This window comes from Spermophilus citellus (genome assembly GCF_964194105.1).
Source record: "Spermophilus citellus genome assembly, chromosome: 4".
NCBI classification, from domain to species: domain Eukaryota; kingdom Metazoa; phylum Chordata; class Mammalia; order Rodentia; family Sciuridae; genus Spermophilus; species Spermophilus citellus.
Genome location: NC_138185.1, coordinates 115,103,003 through 115,123,054, shown reverse-complemented (window position 1 = coordinate 115,123,054; position 20,052 = coordinate 115,103,003). Strand labels below are relative to the sequence as shown.

Genomic DNA, 20,052 nt, shown 5'->3' with positions numbered 1-20,052 from the left:
TCCGTTGGTTCAGCTCCCCTGACCACTCACCATGTACACTCGCCCAAAGTCACAGAACGACCGTAGTAGCCACGCTGGAACTTGGCTAGGGTCGGGACACCCCATTAGCATTTGGGTGCAGTCAACTTCAATCTCTTGATCATTTGGTTCTGTGAGATTTTTAATCCCAAGTAATTATTCTCTCCTACCCAAACCCCAAACCTAGGGTGCTACCATTTTTCCGTGGAAGTTATGGACCACCACTCACACCATTTCAAGCCAACTAGAAGGAAACCTCTAGAAGGAACAGACATTTTCCCTTTAAAGACACCAAAGAGTTTGTTTTCACCCAGCTTTATCTTTACTGAGGAGGAGGAAGAGACTCTAGGCCATGATTTGTCCTGCTTTGCAGAGCAGGGATGACCTGCCCTCAAAAGACAGTGTCACCAAGTAAACAAGCCCCCTCTCTGCCATTCTCATGACAGGGCTGTCTTGCAGACAGTGGGTCACCACCCTGGCAGCACACTGGCTTCAGTCAGATCACACCCAGACCAACAGTGCCAGCGCCTCTGGGAGTCCGGCCAGGTATCAGTGCAGCCCCCAACCAAAACCACAGCTGTGCATTCCCTTCCTCTGCAGGGTGGGGACACACCCGCAGCATCAATCAGCTTGTCAAAGCTGCAGAGCCTCAGGCTCCACCCAGACCTGCCACTTCTGAACCTGACATTCAACAAGGTCCATTGCTACAACGGCTCTGGGTGGCCTTTCTCTACACCAGTAAGCAACCGCGAAGGCAGGTGTTCCATTTCACAGGTGAGGAGGCAGAGCCTAAGAGAGGTTAAGCCGCTGGCCTAAGGTCACAGCGCCAGTGAGTCGGACAGCTAGGATGTGACGCAGATCTGTTTCCAGAGGCCACACTCTTACACTGCACAAACCACTTCATATAGCACAATTAAAAAAAAAAAAAGTCTGGGGGACGTGTGCACGGGGGTCCTTGGCCTCACAGGGAATGCCCCATCTTTGAATAGGATTCTACTTCCAGTGTCAAGTTCCCCAGAATCAAACCTCATAAAGACGAGCATAATTCATGAGGAAACCCAAACAGTAAACAAACACGTGGGGAAAATGTTCACTCTCCCTAGTAATCAGAGAAATGCAAATTAGAGCAACAGTGAGGAACCATTTTCTACCTATCTAATTAGCAAAGATTTTTTTTTTTTAATGTTAGGGAAATTGAAATAGGTATACTCACAGACTACTGGTGACAGTGTAGATTTATATAACCCTGCAGGAAAGTGATATGGCAACATCCATCAGGAGCCATAAATATATTGTGCCCACTGACCTGGGAATTCACCCTAAGGAAATAATTCAATAGGCGTGGGGGGAAGTGGTAAGAACCGGCTCACTGCGAGCTGCTGTGAGCGCTGGAATCAACTTAATATTCAGCAGTAAGGGAATGGCTGAGCAAACTGGGGGTTCACGGGCTCCTGCAGTTCTGCAGCCATTTAAGATGATAATTAAGACGCAGCAACATAGAAGTGTAGGTGAAAGAAGGCAGAACACAAAACAGCCTACGTGCCTGTGGGTATTATGATGTAAAAATGTCACCCTCATGAGGACACTGTTCAGGGAGGAACTGGGCACAAAAGAAAGCTAGTGTTTCAGAGCAGAAGGTGACTGAGTGACCTCCTCCGCTGTCGCTTTTACAATGACAAACCCCAGCCCTTGGAGGACAGCCTCAGGGGCTCTCCTGTCATGGACTCTCTGAAGGGGACACAGGGGACACTTGTGTCCTTCACCCCTGGGCAAAAGGCCAAACCCCTCTTGCCAGGGGGGAGCTGACCTAGAAGCGGTCAGGGAGGCCATGAGGGGCCGTCCTGTCTTACCATGAAGCCTGGGGCACAAGTGCAGCTCCCAGTGACGCTGTGGCAGTCGGCACTGTTCTGACAGGTGCAAGGCAGCTGGCAGCCATCGCCGTAGTAGCCAGCAGGGCAGGACTCATTGCAGTGGTGGCCAGACCAGCCTGGCTGGCAGGTACAGGCTCCAGTGACGGGGTGGCAGCTGAGTCAATGAGAGAAGGGGGACAGTCCGTCAGGGTTGTAGCCATGTCCCATATTCTGCTCACCCTGAACCTGGTCTGCCCAGCATAGCCGGATTGAAGGACCTGGGAGGTTAAATGGCTCAATGCCTTGTTTGTTTATCAGAAGATACCCAGACCACATTAATGGCCTCATGAGTCCCCAGAAACAGGCTCAGGGTGGTTATGTAATTTGCCTAAAGTCACACAGCAAGGATTAGCTTGTAGCAAGATCAGGATTAGAACCCAGACCTTCTGACTCCCAAACATGTACTCTTTATGAAACAAACACACAGAGACCAGAGTCTCTAGTCCCTCGTCATGAAAGCTATGGGGTCCAGAGTTTCACACACACCTCACCCAAGGCAGATCCCTAGTGTGGCCCCAAAAAGATGGCAACGACACTCAGGGCCTCCCCAACTTGCAGGTGTTTGATGGATGTCAGATGAATTAAGACCAGACCCCAGGGCAGATGTGGCCTTCCCTCGCCAGCAACATCTGCACCACAGAGTCCCCCGAACCTGTGCTTTGCTAAGGCCCTTTCATGGCAGATGGGCTCTTTCTGATCCAACAAGGCCAGAGAAAGGACCATTTGGCTGGAGGCGGGTGCTGCCTGGCATGACCCCAGAGAGGGCAGCGACCTCTGGCAGGCAGTGATCCAGCAGCCAACGTCCATTCATGGTCAGGGGGATGCTGGATGTGCTGCTCGGAGCTCTTACAGGAGTGCGACACGGACGGCCACAGCTGCTGCGGCCGAAATCCCGAGGCCACATTTCCCTCCCGCTGCTCCACATCAGGGACACTAAGGTGGGCATCTGCTGGGTGAACTGGCCTTCTCTGGTGCTCACCTCTGGTTTCAAGGCTCCCCCTGGAACCAACCTTTCCTAGAACGGCTGGGAGCTGAGGCTGTTCCACCCGCTTCCTTCCTTTCCTCTCCCCTCCACGCGGGTCAGAGCTGCATTGCGGTCTGACGGCTCCCTCCCCGTTTTCCTTGCACACAGATGTGTCCCCTAGTAAATCGTTGGCATTTGGCATATGCCTCTGGGACTGTCCAGACTCACACACCAGAAAGGAGCTGGATGGTGGAAACAAGCCTCTACACTCCCCGAGTGTCCCCTGCTCTGGAGTCCAGATCCAGGGAAACTATCCAGAGAAACGTGCGCTGGGCTGGCAGGAGGGGCCACCAGAACTCTTTCTGCTAAGTTCCAGGAGGGCGGGGCTTTGTCTTTGGGCTACGGATGGGTTCCCAGGTCCTGGCTCAGAGTCACTGCCCAATTACATATTTGGGAGTGAGCACAGCTTTCCCTGAGTTTGATTGTATTCTGTGTCTGTTGACGCGTCTGTCAGGTCTGCCCCACAGGGCGCGGCTCTCTGGGGGGACTCCTTGTCTATCTCACTTACCTCTCAGGGCCTGGCAGGGGTCCTGGTACAGGGGAGGCACTTAATGTATATTTGACGAATGAATTAATGAACAAACTAATTATGTGCAGCCCAACCAAGCAGTTTCTCATCTGGGGGCCCTGGTTTTCTCACAGAAAATGAGGGGGTGGACAGAGGCAGACGATTCCTGAATAGTAAGTGCAAGTAGCTAATAATCATTTTGGAAGATGTTTAGTCTCATTAATCATCAAGTCAAAACAACAATTGGATCTCACTTTTTTCTCTACAAAACAGTAAAGATGTTTTTTTTTTTTTTAATGCTGGTAAAAATTTCAAAAATGATTTGAGGTTACGTGTCAGGAGACCTAAAAACGTTCTGACTCTTTGGTCTCGTAATTCCATTTCTAAGAATCTATCCTAAGGAAATAATCAGAGTCATGCAGAAAGATTTATGCACAGAGATGTTCCCTGAAGCATTATTTATAACTGTGGAAAATGGAAGCAATTTGAATAATAATAAATAATATGTGACCAGGCTATTAAAGCACCAGGCACTTTACACACATATTTCTAACCTTCAGCAAGCCTGTGAATTAGGAATTTGAGCCTTTGCACAGAGGGCAGCTGGAGGTTACATGACTTGTCCAAGGTCACACAGCGAATGGGTGAGTGGTAGAGCAGGGTCTATCTGGCCATATTTATCTCCTGCCTCAGGCTGTCTCTGACACCAGGGTGATGGTCAAATGAATTATGATCATCCGCACGAAGGAATGCTAGAGAGGGATCCATTCGTTTTCAAGATATTTAATGACATGATACAGAGTTGTTATGATCTGCATCTGAGATGTCCCCAAGTCTCTTATATTGAAGGCTTGGTCCCCAAGGCAGCAGCCTTCACAGGAGGGGCTTTTGGAAAATGATTGGATCATGAGGACTGTCACCCCACCAGGGGATTAAAATATTTGATGGGTTCATTTGTAATTTTAATGGATTATTGGGAAGTGGTGGAAACTGTGAGGTGAGACCTAGTTGGAGGAAGTAGGTCCCTGGGGTGTGCCCTAGAAGGACATTTCTTGTGTGTGGTCTCTTCCTTTCTCTCTTCTCGCTCATCTTCTCTCTCTCTGAGGAACTTCCCTTCGCCATGCTTTTCTGCCATGATGCTCTGCCTCGATCCAGGCCCAAGGCCATGGAGCCAGCAGACCATGGACTGACGCCTCTGAAACCATGAGCCAAAAACAAATCTTTCCTCTTCTAAGTTGTTTCTCTTGGGTTCTTGTCACAGTGACAAAAAGCTGCCCAACACATGTTAGTGAAATAAATAAATTCCGTACAAAGTCATGATCTGAAATATGAAAAAGTGAGATAGACACAGACAGGGATGAAGAATGAACAATCTACAACGAAATTTCGTGCTGACCTCTGGGTTTAGAAATTATGAGTGACTCTTAAGTTTTTTCTTTAAATGTCTATGTATTCTCTAACTTTCCGAAACTGAGTGTCTTATCAAATTTATAAACAGACGCAAAACAATTAAAAATTGTAAATATGTAACAAAGAAGCATGGGTGTAAGGGATGAGTTCTTGAAACTTTCTGACCTTCACATTCTAGAATCAACACCCCGTCCCCCTCCGAATATTGATGGGCACAGATGCCATGGGCAGAACCCACTTGGTGTCCCTGACCCTCAGCCCTCTCCTCTCAAAGCCCTTAGGCAGAGTCTTTCTAGGTTTCAACTTTCCAGGGGCCTCTCTGGGATTGAGGCTTAGGGTAGGGGGACCGGCTCAGTCACGGTCATGAGGGCTGACACGCTTGGACACAGGAATGACCCGGTAAGTCCTGGCTGCAGCCACTGGCCCTCCCCAGTCCTGGAGATTCTAAAAAGGGTCTCAGGCACTTTTCTGCTCTTCTCCTCAGAAGATTCTTCTGCTCTCTCTGCCTCCAGAAGCATTGGGCTGGAATTCCACTTCAGGCTCTCACTGTGGCCAGGGTGCGCCCCCCGAAAAACACACCTGCTCACGGTGCAAACCACACGGACTGCGCAGAGCTTGCCTTTCCACCTTTGATCTCTGCCGCCATCTTTGGCTGCTTGGAGGCTGTCCAGATGCTAATTTTACTCTCCACTCTGGGAAACAGAAGGCCCAAGACCAGATCTGAAATCATCCTTTTCTTTCTGCTCTTCACATCTCTAGGATACTATTTCCAAAAATGAAATATCTGGGTTCTTAATTTCATTATTTGTCTTATAAAACTCCGAAAGTCCTTTTGAAAAGAGCATGGGGAATGGACAGCTGGGGACCGTGGTCACTGTGCTCACGCCTTTGTCCCTCTGGAGAGGGACTTGCACGTTCCCTGCTCTCAAGCTTCTCTTCCTCCCACCTTGAGTCCCAGGCCCCTGAGGAGGCTCAGGCGAGACCCACTATCACTGTGTGCAGGCTGGCTCCAGTCTCTCTGGTTTCCCCTGCTTTTCTCCTGTTTTCCCCAGAAAGAGATTAATCACAGGCTAATGGGAACTGAAAGATGGACAACGCGGGAATCTTCTCAGAGTGGATTTTTCTGCCTTCCTCTTGGCTGCGCTGAGATTTCCATCAAGGCCTCATCTGTTGGCTAAATCAAATCTTTCAGAGGTAATACATGATTGTGGCTTCTGGCATTGGTCTATGACAATCCAATTGTGGAGGGGACACTTAGAGGCCTGATGCTCAGGGTGTTCTTCCTCAAGGTTACTCCTTTATGAAGGAGGGTGGTTTCTTTGTGCTACAGAGTTGATGGAGTGGGGAAGCTCCCGGCCACTTCTTCCTTCCCAGGGTGTGACATGACCCTGGGAAGCAGCCTGGGTGGGGGGCAGGAGCACAGAGAGGTTGGGCTGGGTGGGCCGGACTGTGCTTGGCTGGCCTCGGGAGTACTTTGTCTTAAGACCTACAAGCCATTAGGGAGCAGGGGGCTTTGTGGTAAGTTGTGCAGAAGTTGGGGGGAAATGAGATGTGGCTTCCAGGGATCTCACCTTCATCTCTTGGGGAGTTGGGTGGCAATTTCACTTTCAAATACCACTAGAGAGGTTTCCCCCACTAGGCTGATGGAAAGTGATGGACAGGCGGGAAACAGGCATAGAGGGGAGAAGAGGCGGACATTTGCATAGACAGAGGTCGGTCTGAGGCCAGGACCTCAGGTCCAACACCCACCCCGTAGCGCGACTTAACTGCTTTGAGATTGGGAGTCAGAGAGTCGCTCCTTTGCTTTTCTTGAATCCCAAGAGAAGACTCTGTAATGGGTCAAAGGCTCATGGGGAGAGAGGGGCTGACCTGTGTCCACTCAGAGGGGAAGAGCTCTTCTCTGTGTCCATGAGATCAAAGTCAAGCGCAGCTAGAGCAGAGGCTGTCAACCTCAGACGGTCTCACTTTCCACCTGACCTGGGGAGTTGGCAATGACTGGAAGCATTTCTGATGGTCACAACTTGGGCATGGGAAGGGGACACCACTGTTATTCTCTGGGTAGAGTCCAGGGATCCTGCCAAACACTTCACAATGCACAGGACAGCCATGCGCAACCAAGAACCATCCAGCCCAAAATGTGAACAGTGACAGGATTGAGAAAGCCTGAGCTAGACAGAACCAAATAACGTTTGGGGGCCCAGCCACTGGGGCAGTGTGCTAGGAGAAAGGGGTGAAATGTTAAAGAGCAAAATTAGGCAGACATCAGGTCCCGTGCAGAACACCTGGAGAGACGAGCTGTTCAACATGAACGCAGTGACGCTTTTTCACTTAAGACCAACTCTGTGCCAGGCGCTGTGCAATACTGACATAGCAGCCACAGAAATGGACAAGCCAGGCCACTTGTGCCCTCAGGGCCCAGGCTGTGACAAAGCTCCCCTTCAGTGAGAACATGAATTCTGAGGAGCACGCCTGGGGTGGCCTGGAAGGCAGCTCGGAGCCCCCACTCCCAGGAATCGCTACTGCCTCCCAGTCCCTGAAACATGACATGCGTTAAAGACAGTAAAGCAAATAATCATTAATATTGGATGGGCTGAGATTAGCGACAGAGAAGAGGGAGTCCTTCCAGATTAATAATGCATGGAGCACTCCTTCAGAGGAGAGATAAATTATGCAGGGCACGGTTGCTCAGGCACGGGAGGAAAACAATAGCTCTTTAATTTGGGGCTTGGCTGGATCTCTGTGGCAGAGACTCCCCCTGCACTGGAACTCAGCAGAAGCCTTTCGGAAGCCTTGGAGCCTTCCTTGTCTTCCCAGTGGGGGTGGGTGTCCCCGTGTTGTTCTGACAATTGGAACAGAGGCAGCTGTCCATTCCCTGACCAGCCACATGGGGCCCTGTGTTGAACGCCTGCTCTGCAGACCCAGCCCAATTGCCACCTCCTCTAGGAAGCCTTCCCAGACCAGGGTAGCAGTCTCTAACTAATGGTAGGTGTGGTTAGGTGAACAGAATTTTCCTTTCTCAGCAGGATATAATATAGAGCTGTGCCTCTGGTGTTGTCTTGTATTTGAAGAAAAATGGTGAAATGTACTCAGGGTGAGTGAGCACTCACACCTGTTCCTGAGGGCCGCCTCATGGCCCAGCCCTAGAGCACTCAGTGTTTGTTGAATGAATGAATGAGCGAATGAATCCCAGGTCACATACAGGCGGGTTTCTGGCTCCAGCACCTCTCTGGACAGTCTCCTTCCCAATTGCCACCCTTGCTTAGAACCACCTCCGCTGAGCCCTGAGGACCATTTTCATCTAAGCCATGACACACGCTGAGGGGCCTCTGCTTGCAGTGACCAGAGACTCCTAGGTGACCTGTGAAAAACCAAGCTGGCAATGAAGAAGGGCAGAGGCTGAGTCCAGCTGTCCTGGCACCAGGGCTGCAAACTGAGTGTACTCTGCTCCCCAAACAGCAGTAGCACCACTGCCCAGAGCAGCCAGGGCCCCGGGGGCTGTCCACAGGCGGAGGGAGAAGGGTGCTCCCCGCATCTGCTCCCACCAGGTGAGAGGCAGCCAGAACAAAGGGCTGGGTCTCGCTGATCAGCAGAGGTGACTCGGGCTGGGACATGGTGAGGGAGGGAGGAGCCTTCAGGGGGCAGCCTGGGGCAGCCTGGTTTCTCTACTTGCCAGGTTCGGGCTCCTTTGGCAGCAGGGGCCAGCTTCTGCTCAGGTGCCCCAAGCTACAAAGGACCGAGAAGCAGGGAAGAGCAGGCCCCACGCTGAGGCCCTGATGAAGGGCTGGCTTCTGTCCCTCCTGTTCCTCTACCTTGCCAGGACCTCCTGGGACAACGCTCCCTGGGCCCCAGATGGGTCATACGGATTGTTAAGGTCCCTTCTGGTATCGGCTCTCTGTGGCTCAAGGCCCTGTGGTCACCACGTCCTCTCCCTGCTGCGGTGTGTGGGGTCTCCGAGAGCCCCCGTCTGAGGTGCAGGCAGCTGTTTGTGGAAGACAGAAGCGAGTGGGTTCTGGTCCTGACTCTGGTCACGTGGCCCTGGCTTCCCCCCTGGTTATCAAGGCAGTTACAGAGCTGATGGCTGAGGTCTCCCAGCTCCCACCCACCCTTTCCACCAGAGCCCCCTGCCCCGGCCCAGACCCACCTGATGGTGTTCTCCGGGTCACAGGGGCAGGGCAAAAGGCAGCCTGGGCCGTGCAGACCCTCGGGGCACAGTCGCTCCTGGCAGCGCGGGCCCTTGTAGCCGGGTTCACACTCGCAGGCTCCTGTGCTGGGCGAACACTGGCCCCCGTTGTGGCAGTCACAGCGCTGCGAGCACTGGAAGCCGAAGGTCCCGAAGGGGCACTCCTCTTGGCACCTGTGGAGTAGCAGAGTGGGCTGTGGCTGGGCTTCCTCACCTGCTCTTCCAGATCCTTCCAGAATGTTCCCTTCCCTGCCTCCCCAGCTGATGGCCTCCCTCCTTTCTCCTCCTCCAGGAAGCACTCCATGGTTTAGTTCACCCGGTCAGCTCCCTGCCTCAGGCCCGGTCTCCTTGGCACCCCAGCAATGAGTTTATGCACCCCAACAATGACAATTATGTTTCACTGAGGCCAAACCTGATGTTTTTTCTACTGGTGGTGAACTATATATGTTGTGGTTTAAATGTTTGTATCTCCTCCAGAATTCAGGATGGAACTTAGTCCCCAGTGCAACAGTGTTAAAAGGTGCTGCCTTTGAGATATTAGGTCACGAGGCTTCTGCCCTCCTGAATGGATTCATGTGCCCATAAAAGGGCTGGAGGGAACTAGCTAGGTCCCTTTCTTTGTCCTTCCATCCCTTGTAACACCTGAGGACACAGCGTCCAAGGTGTCATCTTAGAAACAGAGACCAGGCCTTCACCAGCACTTTGATCTTGGCCATCTGGGCCCCCAAATTGTGAGAACTGGAAAACCATGTTTATAAATTACCCAATCTCAGGTATTTTGTCATAGCAGCATGAAGGGACTAAGATGATGTTTAGTATAAAACTTATCATCTAACCACTAAAGCCACTCAGTGGCTTTAAATACATTCATACTGTCATGAAACTATTACCACCATTCATCTCCAGAACTCTTCATCTCCACAAGCTGAAACTCAGTACCAATTAACAATAAACCTTATGTTTAAAATATATATCTTAACATGTCTGAAATCAGATAAGTCGTATAACTGATGGCGTGACATAGTTTAATTATAAGTATTTTTCATTCTTAGCAGTGTATAAAATAATGACGCATCTTACAATCAGTGGCATCTTAGGTTTGATGAAATGGGGTAATTTCGTTTCTCTGTGTTCAGTTGGGACAGACTTAAAGTCTCTCTTCTCTGTTGAACAATGATTCTCCTTCCCTAGGTGGGTCTTCCCCTGAGGAGAAGAGGCACCTCCTTCATCAGACATGGGCCATTTCCTTTTCCTGGGACTGGACATCTCTTCAAGGCTGGGGCCAGGACTGGGTCTCTCTGTCACCTGTGAGCCCCCATTCCCACCCCAATGAGGAGGACTGGGCCTTTTTGTGTCCTGTGTGTGCTCCGGCTGGTGCTTAGAGTGCCCAGCATAATAACAATTATTCTTCACATGACTCACAACCACCAGGTATGGATGGATGTGACCCCTCTGCTGACTGAATGTGCCTCTTGCTACTGCCCAAGACTAGTTCCCAGGGCAGGCAAATTCATTGTCCTAGCAGCTAGACCCTGGCAAGGTAAGGGTAAACCTGGGGGTGACTCCTGCATCCCTATGACAAAGGGAAATGACCTCTGGCCTCTGGGGTTTAGATTCTCGGTTCCCCAGTGCTGCTGCAGTGGTGTGGACAGTGGATAGCCGACCCAAAGGACACACATGTCCTCGTCATAAAATGGGACACTAATGAAACCTCGTCAGCTTGTTTGGGGATTAAATGAGATAATGTGTGTGATGTTTAGAGAGGTGCCTGGCCCGTGCTCAGTGCTCATTACGACATGTTAGTCATTATTATTGCTCCCGTTAATACTGTTTCTTAAAACAGAGCCCATCTGGTGTTCTGATTTTGGATCCTGACATGAAAAAACCCAAAGGGAAGAATTCTCATGTTCACAGTGGGGAGAACTTGAGGAATTATGTGTTTAAATGATCATGTTTTCCCATTTCTCGGGTGTTCTGTATGTCTTCTGCAGTAATCAGGGGGAAAAGCAATAAAATACTTTAAAAAATATTTTTTAAAATATGGCCCAATCTTCTTTATTTTATCCTTGAGGGTCATGGGTGAAACTACCACAGGCAGGGCAGGGCGAGCCCATGTCCCTGAGAGTTCAGTGGCCCAACATGAGGGTGAGTGGCCACACCCCAGGAGATCTGGGAAGGTCGGGGGTGCCTGGGGACAAGAGCAGCCAGTGTGTCCCAGTGTCTTCTGTCATTGCTGCTCTGTTTCCACAGTGACAGGGACAGGGAGAGTAACTGGCATCTGGCCTTGAGCACTCCCCTCCCAGGAAGGACAGGCAGCAGGGGTGAAGATGGCAACAGCCCCAAACGCCAGAGAGAAAGGGGCTTCCAGCCGCACAGGCTGAACCCCGTCCCCAACCCCTGACGCCACTGATAATCTTGGAGGTGGTGACTGCTCCAAGCTCACGTAGCCTGTGAGTGGCCAAGATGACACTCGGTCATCTTCCTGCATATCCTGCTGCATGTCAACCAATCTGAGGCCCCAGGAAGAGAAAGAGGGCAGAAAAGAAAGAGAAGAAAGGGAAAGAGGGAGGGAGGGAGATGTCTAGAGAAGGAGTGGAGGAGGGAAGGCAGGAAGGAGGATGAGGCAGAAGGATGACCGGGACAGTTAGAGACCCGCAGAAGCACCATCTACCTGACTGGCAGGTCCCGGCTCAACCTCAGGATGGATCTCTCCAGAAGTCACTGAGCTTTGCTTACCTCAGATGGCTCAAATGTCAGGAGAGAAAACTCACACCAGGAGACACCTGTTCCCCTTCATTGGAACACTCCTGTCCTCTGCCCAGCGGGACTGGACAGAGCCCGGACAGGAAGCTCCTCTGAAGGAGCTCCTGACCATACATTTTGGGGTGACTGATTCCACAGCCCCACAGAAAAGAATCTAGAAATGAAGTAATGGCAACCTAATCCATTTACATAATCAGCCTCTATTTTTTCTTCCTCACAATTTAAACAACTTATTTATTTAGAGATCAAGCAACGATGGCTAATGAATTTTACACAAAGCATGCTAATAACGGGGCCTGTGGAACAGAAGGGTAATCACAGCAGGAATTAGTTTTCTACTTAAACATCCTTCCTTTGCAACATATCAATCTAATGTGTCCAATCCCGCCATTAACAACCAGATACATTGCTCAATTAAATTACAAAATGAGCTGCAAAGCCCTCGTTACGTCTTGTGTTTAATTTGCACTGGATTCAGCCTATCCGGGGAGGCCCGCGTTATTACACCCGCTCAGCGTTAATATGCTCGTGATGATTTGGGGTGGGTTAATGCGGCTGTCACCTACAAAATAAATGGAGGCAATTTACAAAATATTAAACACCAGGCAGCCTATTTAGTTGGGAAACCCAAATGCTACGTGGCCCTCTGAACTGTCCTGTGGTTGATTGGCAAAAATTGCTGAAGGGGTCCTTGGCTTTGGGGGTTTCTGCCCGCCCATGGGTCATGGGCCAGGTTCCAAGAAGAGATTCTGGACTCTCCACTCAGTCCATCTTGGCAGTGGACACTGCGAGCTGATGAGGTGGGGTCTTCAGGGGTAGGGTCTGGTTGACTGGAACCCTGGGCCTGCTTGTCTCCAATGACAAAAAGGCTACATTCTTTCTCATGTGGAAGTGGATTGAAGCTAAGGGGTCCTGCTCTGATTTGGGGTCTTCCTGGTTCCTGTCTCCAGCGGCTCATCCTTAGCATTTCCTTACTTAAGGTAGAAGGTGCTCTCGTCCTGGGTCCCCAGATGCCAAGCCCACACTCTGTGCCGGGAAGTCGTGTAGATGATCAACGGTTGGCAGAGTCAGATGGGGCTTAAAGGCTTCAGACTGAGCCACAGAGGACCACAGTTAATGGATGGTCTCTCCTCTGGGCATCACTGAGGACTGGGGCCGATTCCAGTGAGAGCTGAGCCTCCATTTCATCCATTAGGCCCTGATGGACGCATTGGTTGACTCTGTTTTGATCCCGCTTCTGGACGTCACCCAGGGAAGGGGCAGAGGGATGGTGAACAAATGTTCTTCTGGCTTTGCTTTGTCTGGTCAGAGCAACAAAACCCAGGGCCGGAAGTGAAACACGGATCTGTGGAGCTGGGCAAGGGGGTGGGAGCCTCCTCGTCACTGGCCCTCTCGCTGGGAGAGACCCAGATTGTGCAAAGTGAGGGGCAGGAGGCCTGGCCTGGGTCCCCTGAGCAAATGCCCTCCTCCAGCTCCAAGCCCACTCCCCACCACATACTCCACTTGCTGCTTCTCTTCCTCTGCCCCTGTGCTATCAGCGTGGCCTCTTTCCTCCAAGGTGGCCAGTGTGGACACGCAGCAGTTCCTCAGTTTTGTGGATCATCCACTGTGCCAGGCTGGTCTCATTTGAGGACACTGGGGCCCTGGTTCAGTCTGCTTTTGAGGCCATGGGCCTTCAGAGGATGCAAACTGATGTCAGTATCTTTGGAGGGGGACTCAAATTTAGGAGTAAAAGTCCACTTCTAGAAGAAACCATGCAAATGATGGGAACTGAATTTGCACTCAGCTTCTCTGAACTGGCTGTGCCATCGTCTCCCTCTGTTAGTGCAGACAGTGGGTAGCAGTGCTCCCCTCCTTCCCCCAGGCACACCAGAGCAAATTCAGGGACACTGGGCTGGGGAGGGGTTGCACCCTGCTGAGGAGGAAGGTTGAGTGGATGAATCCCTTTGGCAGGAGCACCCAGAATGTTTGCTGAGGAAAGAACTGGAAGTCGGGCAGACAGAGCGACGCGGGGTTGGTAAACCTCAGCCATTCCCTGCAAGGCTGCTGTGAATAGGCAAGAGTCGACACCTTACCTGTCACCCATGTATCCAGCGGTGCAGTGGCACTGTCCAGTCACATGGTCACACTGCCCTCCGTGGTGGCAAGGGCAGTCCTGGCTGCAGTTCTGGCCAAATGTCCCTGGTGGGCAGGGCTGGGCACACACCACTCCCTGAAACAGAGTCGGAAGACACACATGGTGGCGCTCCAGAGAGGTCATGCTCAGCCACACTCTCCTAGGAATGGCACATCTGCTGGGCCTCAGAGACTGCCCCATCTTTCCAGTAGAAACAAAGAGATCTGGACACTATGTCTCCAAAGCCCTCCTCTTACAGATGGAGACACCGAGGCCTGCATGGCCATCTAACTATTTAACACACATTTATGGCATGTGTGTTGTATACCAGGTGCTGTGTTAGACACCAGCCATACAGAAAAAAGGAGACTTGATTTCTGTCCAGAAGCCCAGCATCCATGAAAGACCAAGGCACAGGCAGGGTGAACAGGACTGTTAGAAAGTTTATAAAAGAAGGGACAAGACCCTTGATCTTTGTCCCTACCTCCAATAACCAGGTGATTTCCCAAGCCTTTCAGAGAGGTTGAACACACAGGCTTTGGGCGCAGGGACCCAAGGGAAACTGAGGGTGGGGTGTAGTTCTAACTGCAGAATCATCAGACCCCCTGCTGGCTTGCCCTCACTCCCAGAAGGACGATTGCCAAACTACACTTCCTGTGGCAGGAGGCTGAGGATCCCTTTTGGGAGACACTGATGAGCTCAGGAGAAACAACCCACAGATGTCTGAGGGTCCCAGCGGTCAACCTAGCATCTCCCTTTGCCTTTAGTTGACTTTTCTGAGGTTCACTGTAAAGCATGATCCCAAGGTCAAAGATCACATGATATGTGAAGTAGGTTCTCATATGAAAGATGAAGACTGAAATAAATAGACAAAAGGAACACAGCGGAATCAGGAACGCCAGGAGCAAAGAAAACTTACGGAGAAACCCTCTCTCATAATTAAAGTGAATATCCTCAGGTAGTTAGCTATTAGAAAGTATTCATGAAAGAAGAAGAGCGCTACTAAAGGGGACAGCCAGAGTAAAGAGTTCTTGAGAATAAAAAAAGAAAATGGCACAAATTTGAAAATTGGAATAGGAAAGCTGGAGATTATTTGCTTGTTTGTTTTTGCAGTGCTGGGATCAAACCCAGGAATTCATGCAAGCTAGACAGTGCTCTACCCCTGAGCTCCACCCCAGCCCTACAAGAGAGGTTGAAGAAATCTACAAAATGGAATGAGAGAAAGAGAAAGAGAGAGGGCTGAAAATAGTAGAGAAAACATAATAGAAAGAAAGGAAGGGAGAAAAGAAGGAAGGAAAGAGGGAGACAAGACCCTATCAAGGCATATCATTGTGAGTTTTTATATCTTTATGGGTAAAGAAATGACTCTAAAACTTTTTAGAAAGAGGAAAGCAGTCACATACAAAAATCAAGAAGTAAATTATTAGACTTTTAAACCAGAAACCAGAAAACAACAGGGAATGCCTTAAAAATATGGAGAGGAAAACCTGGGCATGGTGGCATATGCCTATTATCCCAGGAACTTGGAAGGCTGAAGCAGGAGGATCAGAAGTTGGAGGCCAGCCTCAACAAGTTAGTGAGAACCTATCTCAAAAATAAAAAAGGCTGGGGCTGGGGATGTGGCTCAAGCGGTAGCGCGCTCGCCTGGCATGCGTGTGGCCTGGGTTCGATCCTCAAAACCACATACAAACAAAGATGTTGTGTCCGCTGAAAACTAAAAAATAAATATAAAATAAATAAAAAAGGCTGGGGACATAGATTAGTGGCAGAGTGCCACTGGGTTCAATCCTCAGGACCAAAGAGAGAGCGAGAGAAAGAAAGAGAGAGAGGTGGTGGGGGGCACAATTTAATTTCCATCCTAGAATTCTACATCCAGCTAAACTAACACCCAGGTGGAGGATTCAGTAAACAAATTTTCAGATTTTTAACAACCTCAAAAAATTAACCTTCCATGGATATTTCTTGGATAGGTGCTAGAGGATTTTTTTTTTCTTTTTCAACCTAAAAGAAGAATTATCAAAGAAAAAGAAAGGAATGGGTTCCAATAGGTGAAAGGAGTTCAGGGTGGTGGAGAGAGAAAGTGCTAGATGACAACCACGCAGCAGACCCGGAAAGCAAGAGTTCATCCTGCAGTAGAAGCACGCAGGCTTCTGAGAGGGAGACTTCAAAATCAAAACGAAAGCGAAATGCTGATTGCCCTCTCCATGCCTGACGTTATTGAGAGACGTTTTAAGCTTCTGTCCAGGAGTCGTAGGTCTAAATTACTAACAGTATGTACGTGGGCATATTAACATACACGTTAAACAGGATTGAACCCAAAATTGTAATATAATTCCATCGGGAGGCTGGGAGGAGGGTTGCTCGTGTCGATCTGTGTGCGTGGTGGACCTAAATCTCACTCTATGGCAGGAAGTCAATAGATTCAGCTAAAATCTCAAATGGAAAAGTAGAGAAATGGCAGTAAAGCATGTTAGGTAGAAAAATGGAAGGAAATGCCAGAAGAAACATCTAAAAGGTTTAAAACTGGTTGTCTTCAGGGATTTGTATTTGGGGCAGGGGACCGGTTTCCCCTTCTCCCTCCCCTCCACTATCAGCCTCAGGGTATTTAAATTAGATAGATCTAGTAGTTCTTTTTCAGATGGACATTGAGAGCCCAGTGCTGTCTCCTGCCACACTTTCAGCCTCTTATACACCAGAGATAATCATTTCTCTCATGGAGATCAAGGATGATTCTCCAATTAATTAATCAATTAGTTCAACACACAATTATTAAGCACCAATAACTGCCGACCCTGACAAAGCCAGTTTAGTCAGGAGAAGGCTGCCAGACCAGGGTCATCTTTTGAGATGATCCAATTGAGTGGGAATGAAGTAAGTGGGAGGTCACTTAGCTCAGATCTTCCCCTCCACACATGGGCCACTGCGGCTCCGGCAGGAGGGACTGCAGATGGAAGCAGTGGTGGGGACTGCAAGGCTGGTGGGTGGGTGGAGTGGGGGGACCTCCTCCTCCTGGAGGTGGGGGTGGGGCACTGGGTGTGGCAGACCCCTGCTTTCCTCACTGTACCCCAGAGACTCGAGGCACTCATGAGTGACAAGGAATCTTTTTGGTTTTTGTGCAAGTCAGTCCTGGACTGCATAAGGACACCCTAATTCTGAAAAAGCGTTTTAAGCCAACTTGGGGTGCTGTGTCTCCCACACCCTCTTCCTCAAGCAGTGTGGCCTCATGCATTCACACGCACGCACGCACACTCATCGATCCCTCTTCCCTGGTGGGCCAGCCAGGGCTTCTGAACCAGTAGGACAGCTTGGTGCAGAGAAGGTCCCTTCCAGCCTTTCCTGGGGAAAATCAGATTTTTTTTTTTTTTTGTCAAGTCAGGAGCTCCTTTTGAGCTCCTGCTCAGAATCCCCAAACACCAGGCACCTGAAGTCCCTGAATCTCTAGGTCCCCCTGGCTTGGGGCTTCTGGGGCCTGAAAGAATTTTATTTCTTGGAGTCTTGCTACCTGGTAGGGTGGAGAGAACACTGGACTTTGCAAAGTCAGACTTGGGCTCAAATCTCAGCTCTGTCTTCTTCCAGATGGTTGAGTGAGGACAAGTCATGGGATCATTCTGAGCCTCAGTTTTCTCATCAATAAAATGGGAGTGGTAACCCCTGGTCTCCCAAGTGGCTGTAAGGATTGAGATTGGAGATGTGAAGAAACTAGGTACAGCACCTTAATGAGTCTGATCTTAATGAATATTAAGTGGACCAACCTGACAGCTGATGAGGTGGCTCGAGACAGGAGCCCAGAAGAACCTGGGACCTGGAAGAAAACTGTGTGATCCCTCATCAACTGCTGGTCAGAAGAGCAGCCTTTTGGGGAGCACCAGGGGAGAGGGCAGACAGGAAGGTATCAGAAAGAGAGGGTTTCTCTCCTGCTGCGATAGACTGAATTGTGTATCCTCAAAATTCTAAAGTTAAAGTCTGACCCCCCAGTACATCAGAGGATAGCTATATTTGGAGGTCACCTTACAGTGGTGACCAAGGTAAAATGAGGTCATATGGGTCATCCTGATCCACTGTGACTCCTGTCCTTACAAGAAGAGGAGATTGAGACAGACACACAGAGAGAAGGTAATGTGAAGACACAGGGAGAAGAAGGCCATTGCTAAGCTGAGGAGTGAGGCCTCAGAAGATGCCAACCCTGTGGACACCTTGACCTCAGATTCCAGCCCCAGAGCCCCTAGGAGATGAGTTCCTGTGGTTTGAGCCACCTACTTTGTTATGGCAGCCTTGGTCAGGAATGTCTCTAACTGTAGTGAGACCTTTGACTGTGTTGCTGGACAGGAGAAGAGTCAAGAGTTCTGCTCATTTCCAATGATGGCTGCTGTCCTAGGATGTCACAGGAGCCCTCAGTGGACAGTGAACAGTGGTTGGTGTGGGTGCTGTGATCCCGACCATAGGCCCGGCCATGGGCGGCCACAAACCATCCTTCCCAGAACTAAGCATCCTTTATGATCCTGCAACCTCAGTTCCAGAAGCCTCTCTGTGACCCTCAGTGATAACTGAACCCACTTCCCAGGTTCTTAGCCCTGTTTCTCTTCCAGCCTGTGGTTTCCTTCACTTGGGTGTCCGGAGATCTGCACAGACATGCATGTGGGGTGCATGCCCGCACCCCATCTAACCTCCACCATCAGACTGGGAACTCCCAAGGGGGTCTGATCACATTCCTTCCTCCCTTCCCACCTGCCTCTGGTGCCCACCCGAACCAAACTACTCATAGTTTCTCTGTTTGGTAAGATCTCAGAGGCCGGGGGGGGGGGGAATAACTCCTAGGTTTTTTGTAAAGGCCCCTCCAAAGAAGGGCTCATGACAGCTGGGCAAGTGGGGTATCCTGTCACATTGTCAGGAGCTGGTGGCCTGGAGGCCAAAGTTCCAGGCAGTTCCAGTTCTGCACAGTGCTTCTATCCCTTTGGGAGCAGCTGTATGATGGGAGTAAGAAATCATATTCCAGATGGTCTCTGAGTGGGAAAATCTGTGGCTGCAGCCATATGGGGGTCAACAGGAAAGTGAGGCAATGGAAGATGATAACAGGGGACCCTTCTCCCCAGTGTCTTCTCCTTGGCCCTAACTCTCCCTGGGAGGAGCCTCAGGGCTGCAGCCTCATTATACTATGACTCTGCATGCGAGTGGGGTATTAATAATGCATGCAAATCTGCAAGTTAAATGCTATGTCAAAAATAGAAATGCAATTGTCTACAATAAAATTAAAAACATAAAGTCCTCAAATCCAAAGATTTCTATCAACAGAGTTTCCCATCATCTGGAAGAACAAACCTCTCACTGTGTTGGGGAGAGGGGGGAAAAATGCCTCTGCCTGGTGGCTTCCCGCCCTCTCTGCCACCGCCAGCCTGCAGCAGCCTCTCTCCAGAGGGCTGGATGGGCTCAAGGTCTGCTATGGCTTATTCTCCTTCATCACCTCCCCATCCCACCTCCCCACCCGCTCCTGGGTCTATAAAGATCCAGCCTGCCCATCAGCAGATCTCTGAGAGGGCCTTTCCAGAGAACTGTTCAGCGTAGAAGGAATGGACAGGGACGCGAGGGAATCAGCTCTTTGTCTTCCCCCCAAAAGACCAACACAGGCAGCCAGGGCTGGCCCTCAGGAGTCCAGAGACCTGGATTCTGGGTCTATTTCTCTCATAATCAGGGACATGGCCTTGATGTCACTAGCCTCCCTGCCCTTAACTCCATCATCCAAGAGAGGAAGGTTTGTACAGACCAGTGGTGTTGAAACCTCTTAAAGCTAAGACACCCCCACTTTTTTTCTTTTTGTATAGGGGATTGAACCCAGGATTGCTTTACCGCATCCCTAGCCCTTTCTTAATTGTTTATTTTGAGACAGGGTCTTACTAATTTCTTAGAGAGCCTCACTAAATTGTTGAGGCTGGCCTCAAACTTGTGATCTTCCTATCTCAGCCTCCTGAGCCACTGGGATTACAGGTGTGCACCACAGTGCCTGGCTAGGACACCCTGTTTTTATGTGAACTCTTATCTAGAACTCAAATACAGAAAATAGATTAAGACAGAGCAATGGGGATAGGGTGGGAGCCAGAGTCCTAATTATTAGCCCTCTGACTTCCATTC

General features: G+C 50.1%; 1 protein-coding gene across 13 annotated transcripts in view; it reads right to left on the bottom strand.

Annotated features, from left to right (window-relative positions):
- Nucleotides 1-20,052, bottom strand: part of MEGF11 (multiple EGF like domains 11) — a gene marked incomplete at both ends in the record, with an annotated part of 203,825 nt that overhangs the window by 46,552 nt on the left and 137,221 nt on the right. For all 13 annotated transcript variants that reach the window (XM_081289812.1, XM_081289818.1, XM_081289819.1 and 10 more), the window contains 3 exons: nucleotides 1,869-2,043; nucleotides 9,012-9,224; nucleotides 13,889-14,025. In XM_081289812.1, coding sequence (XP_081145938.1) covers nucleotides 1,869-2,043; nucleotides 9,012-9,224; nucleotides 13,889-14,025 — 525 coding nt within the window. The remainder of the gene's footprint in view (nucleotides 1-1,868; nucleotides 2,044-9,011; nucleotides 9,225-13,888; nucleotides 14,026-20,052) is intronic.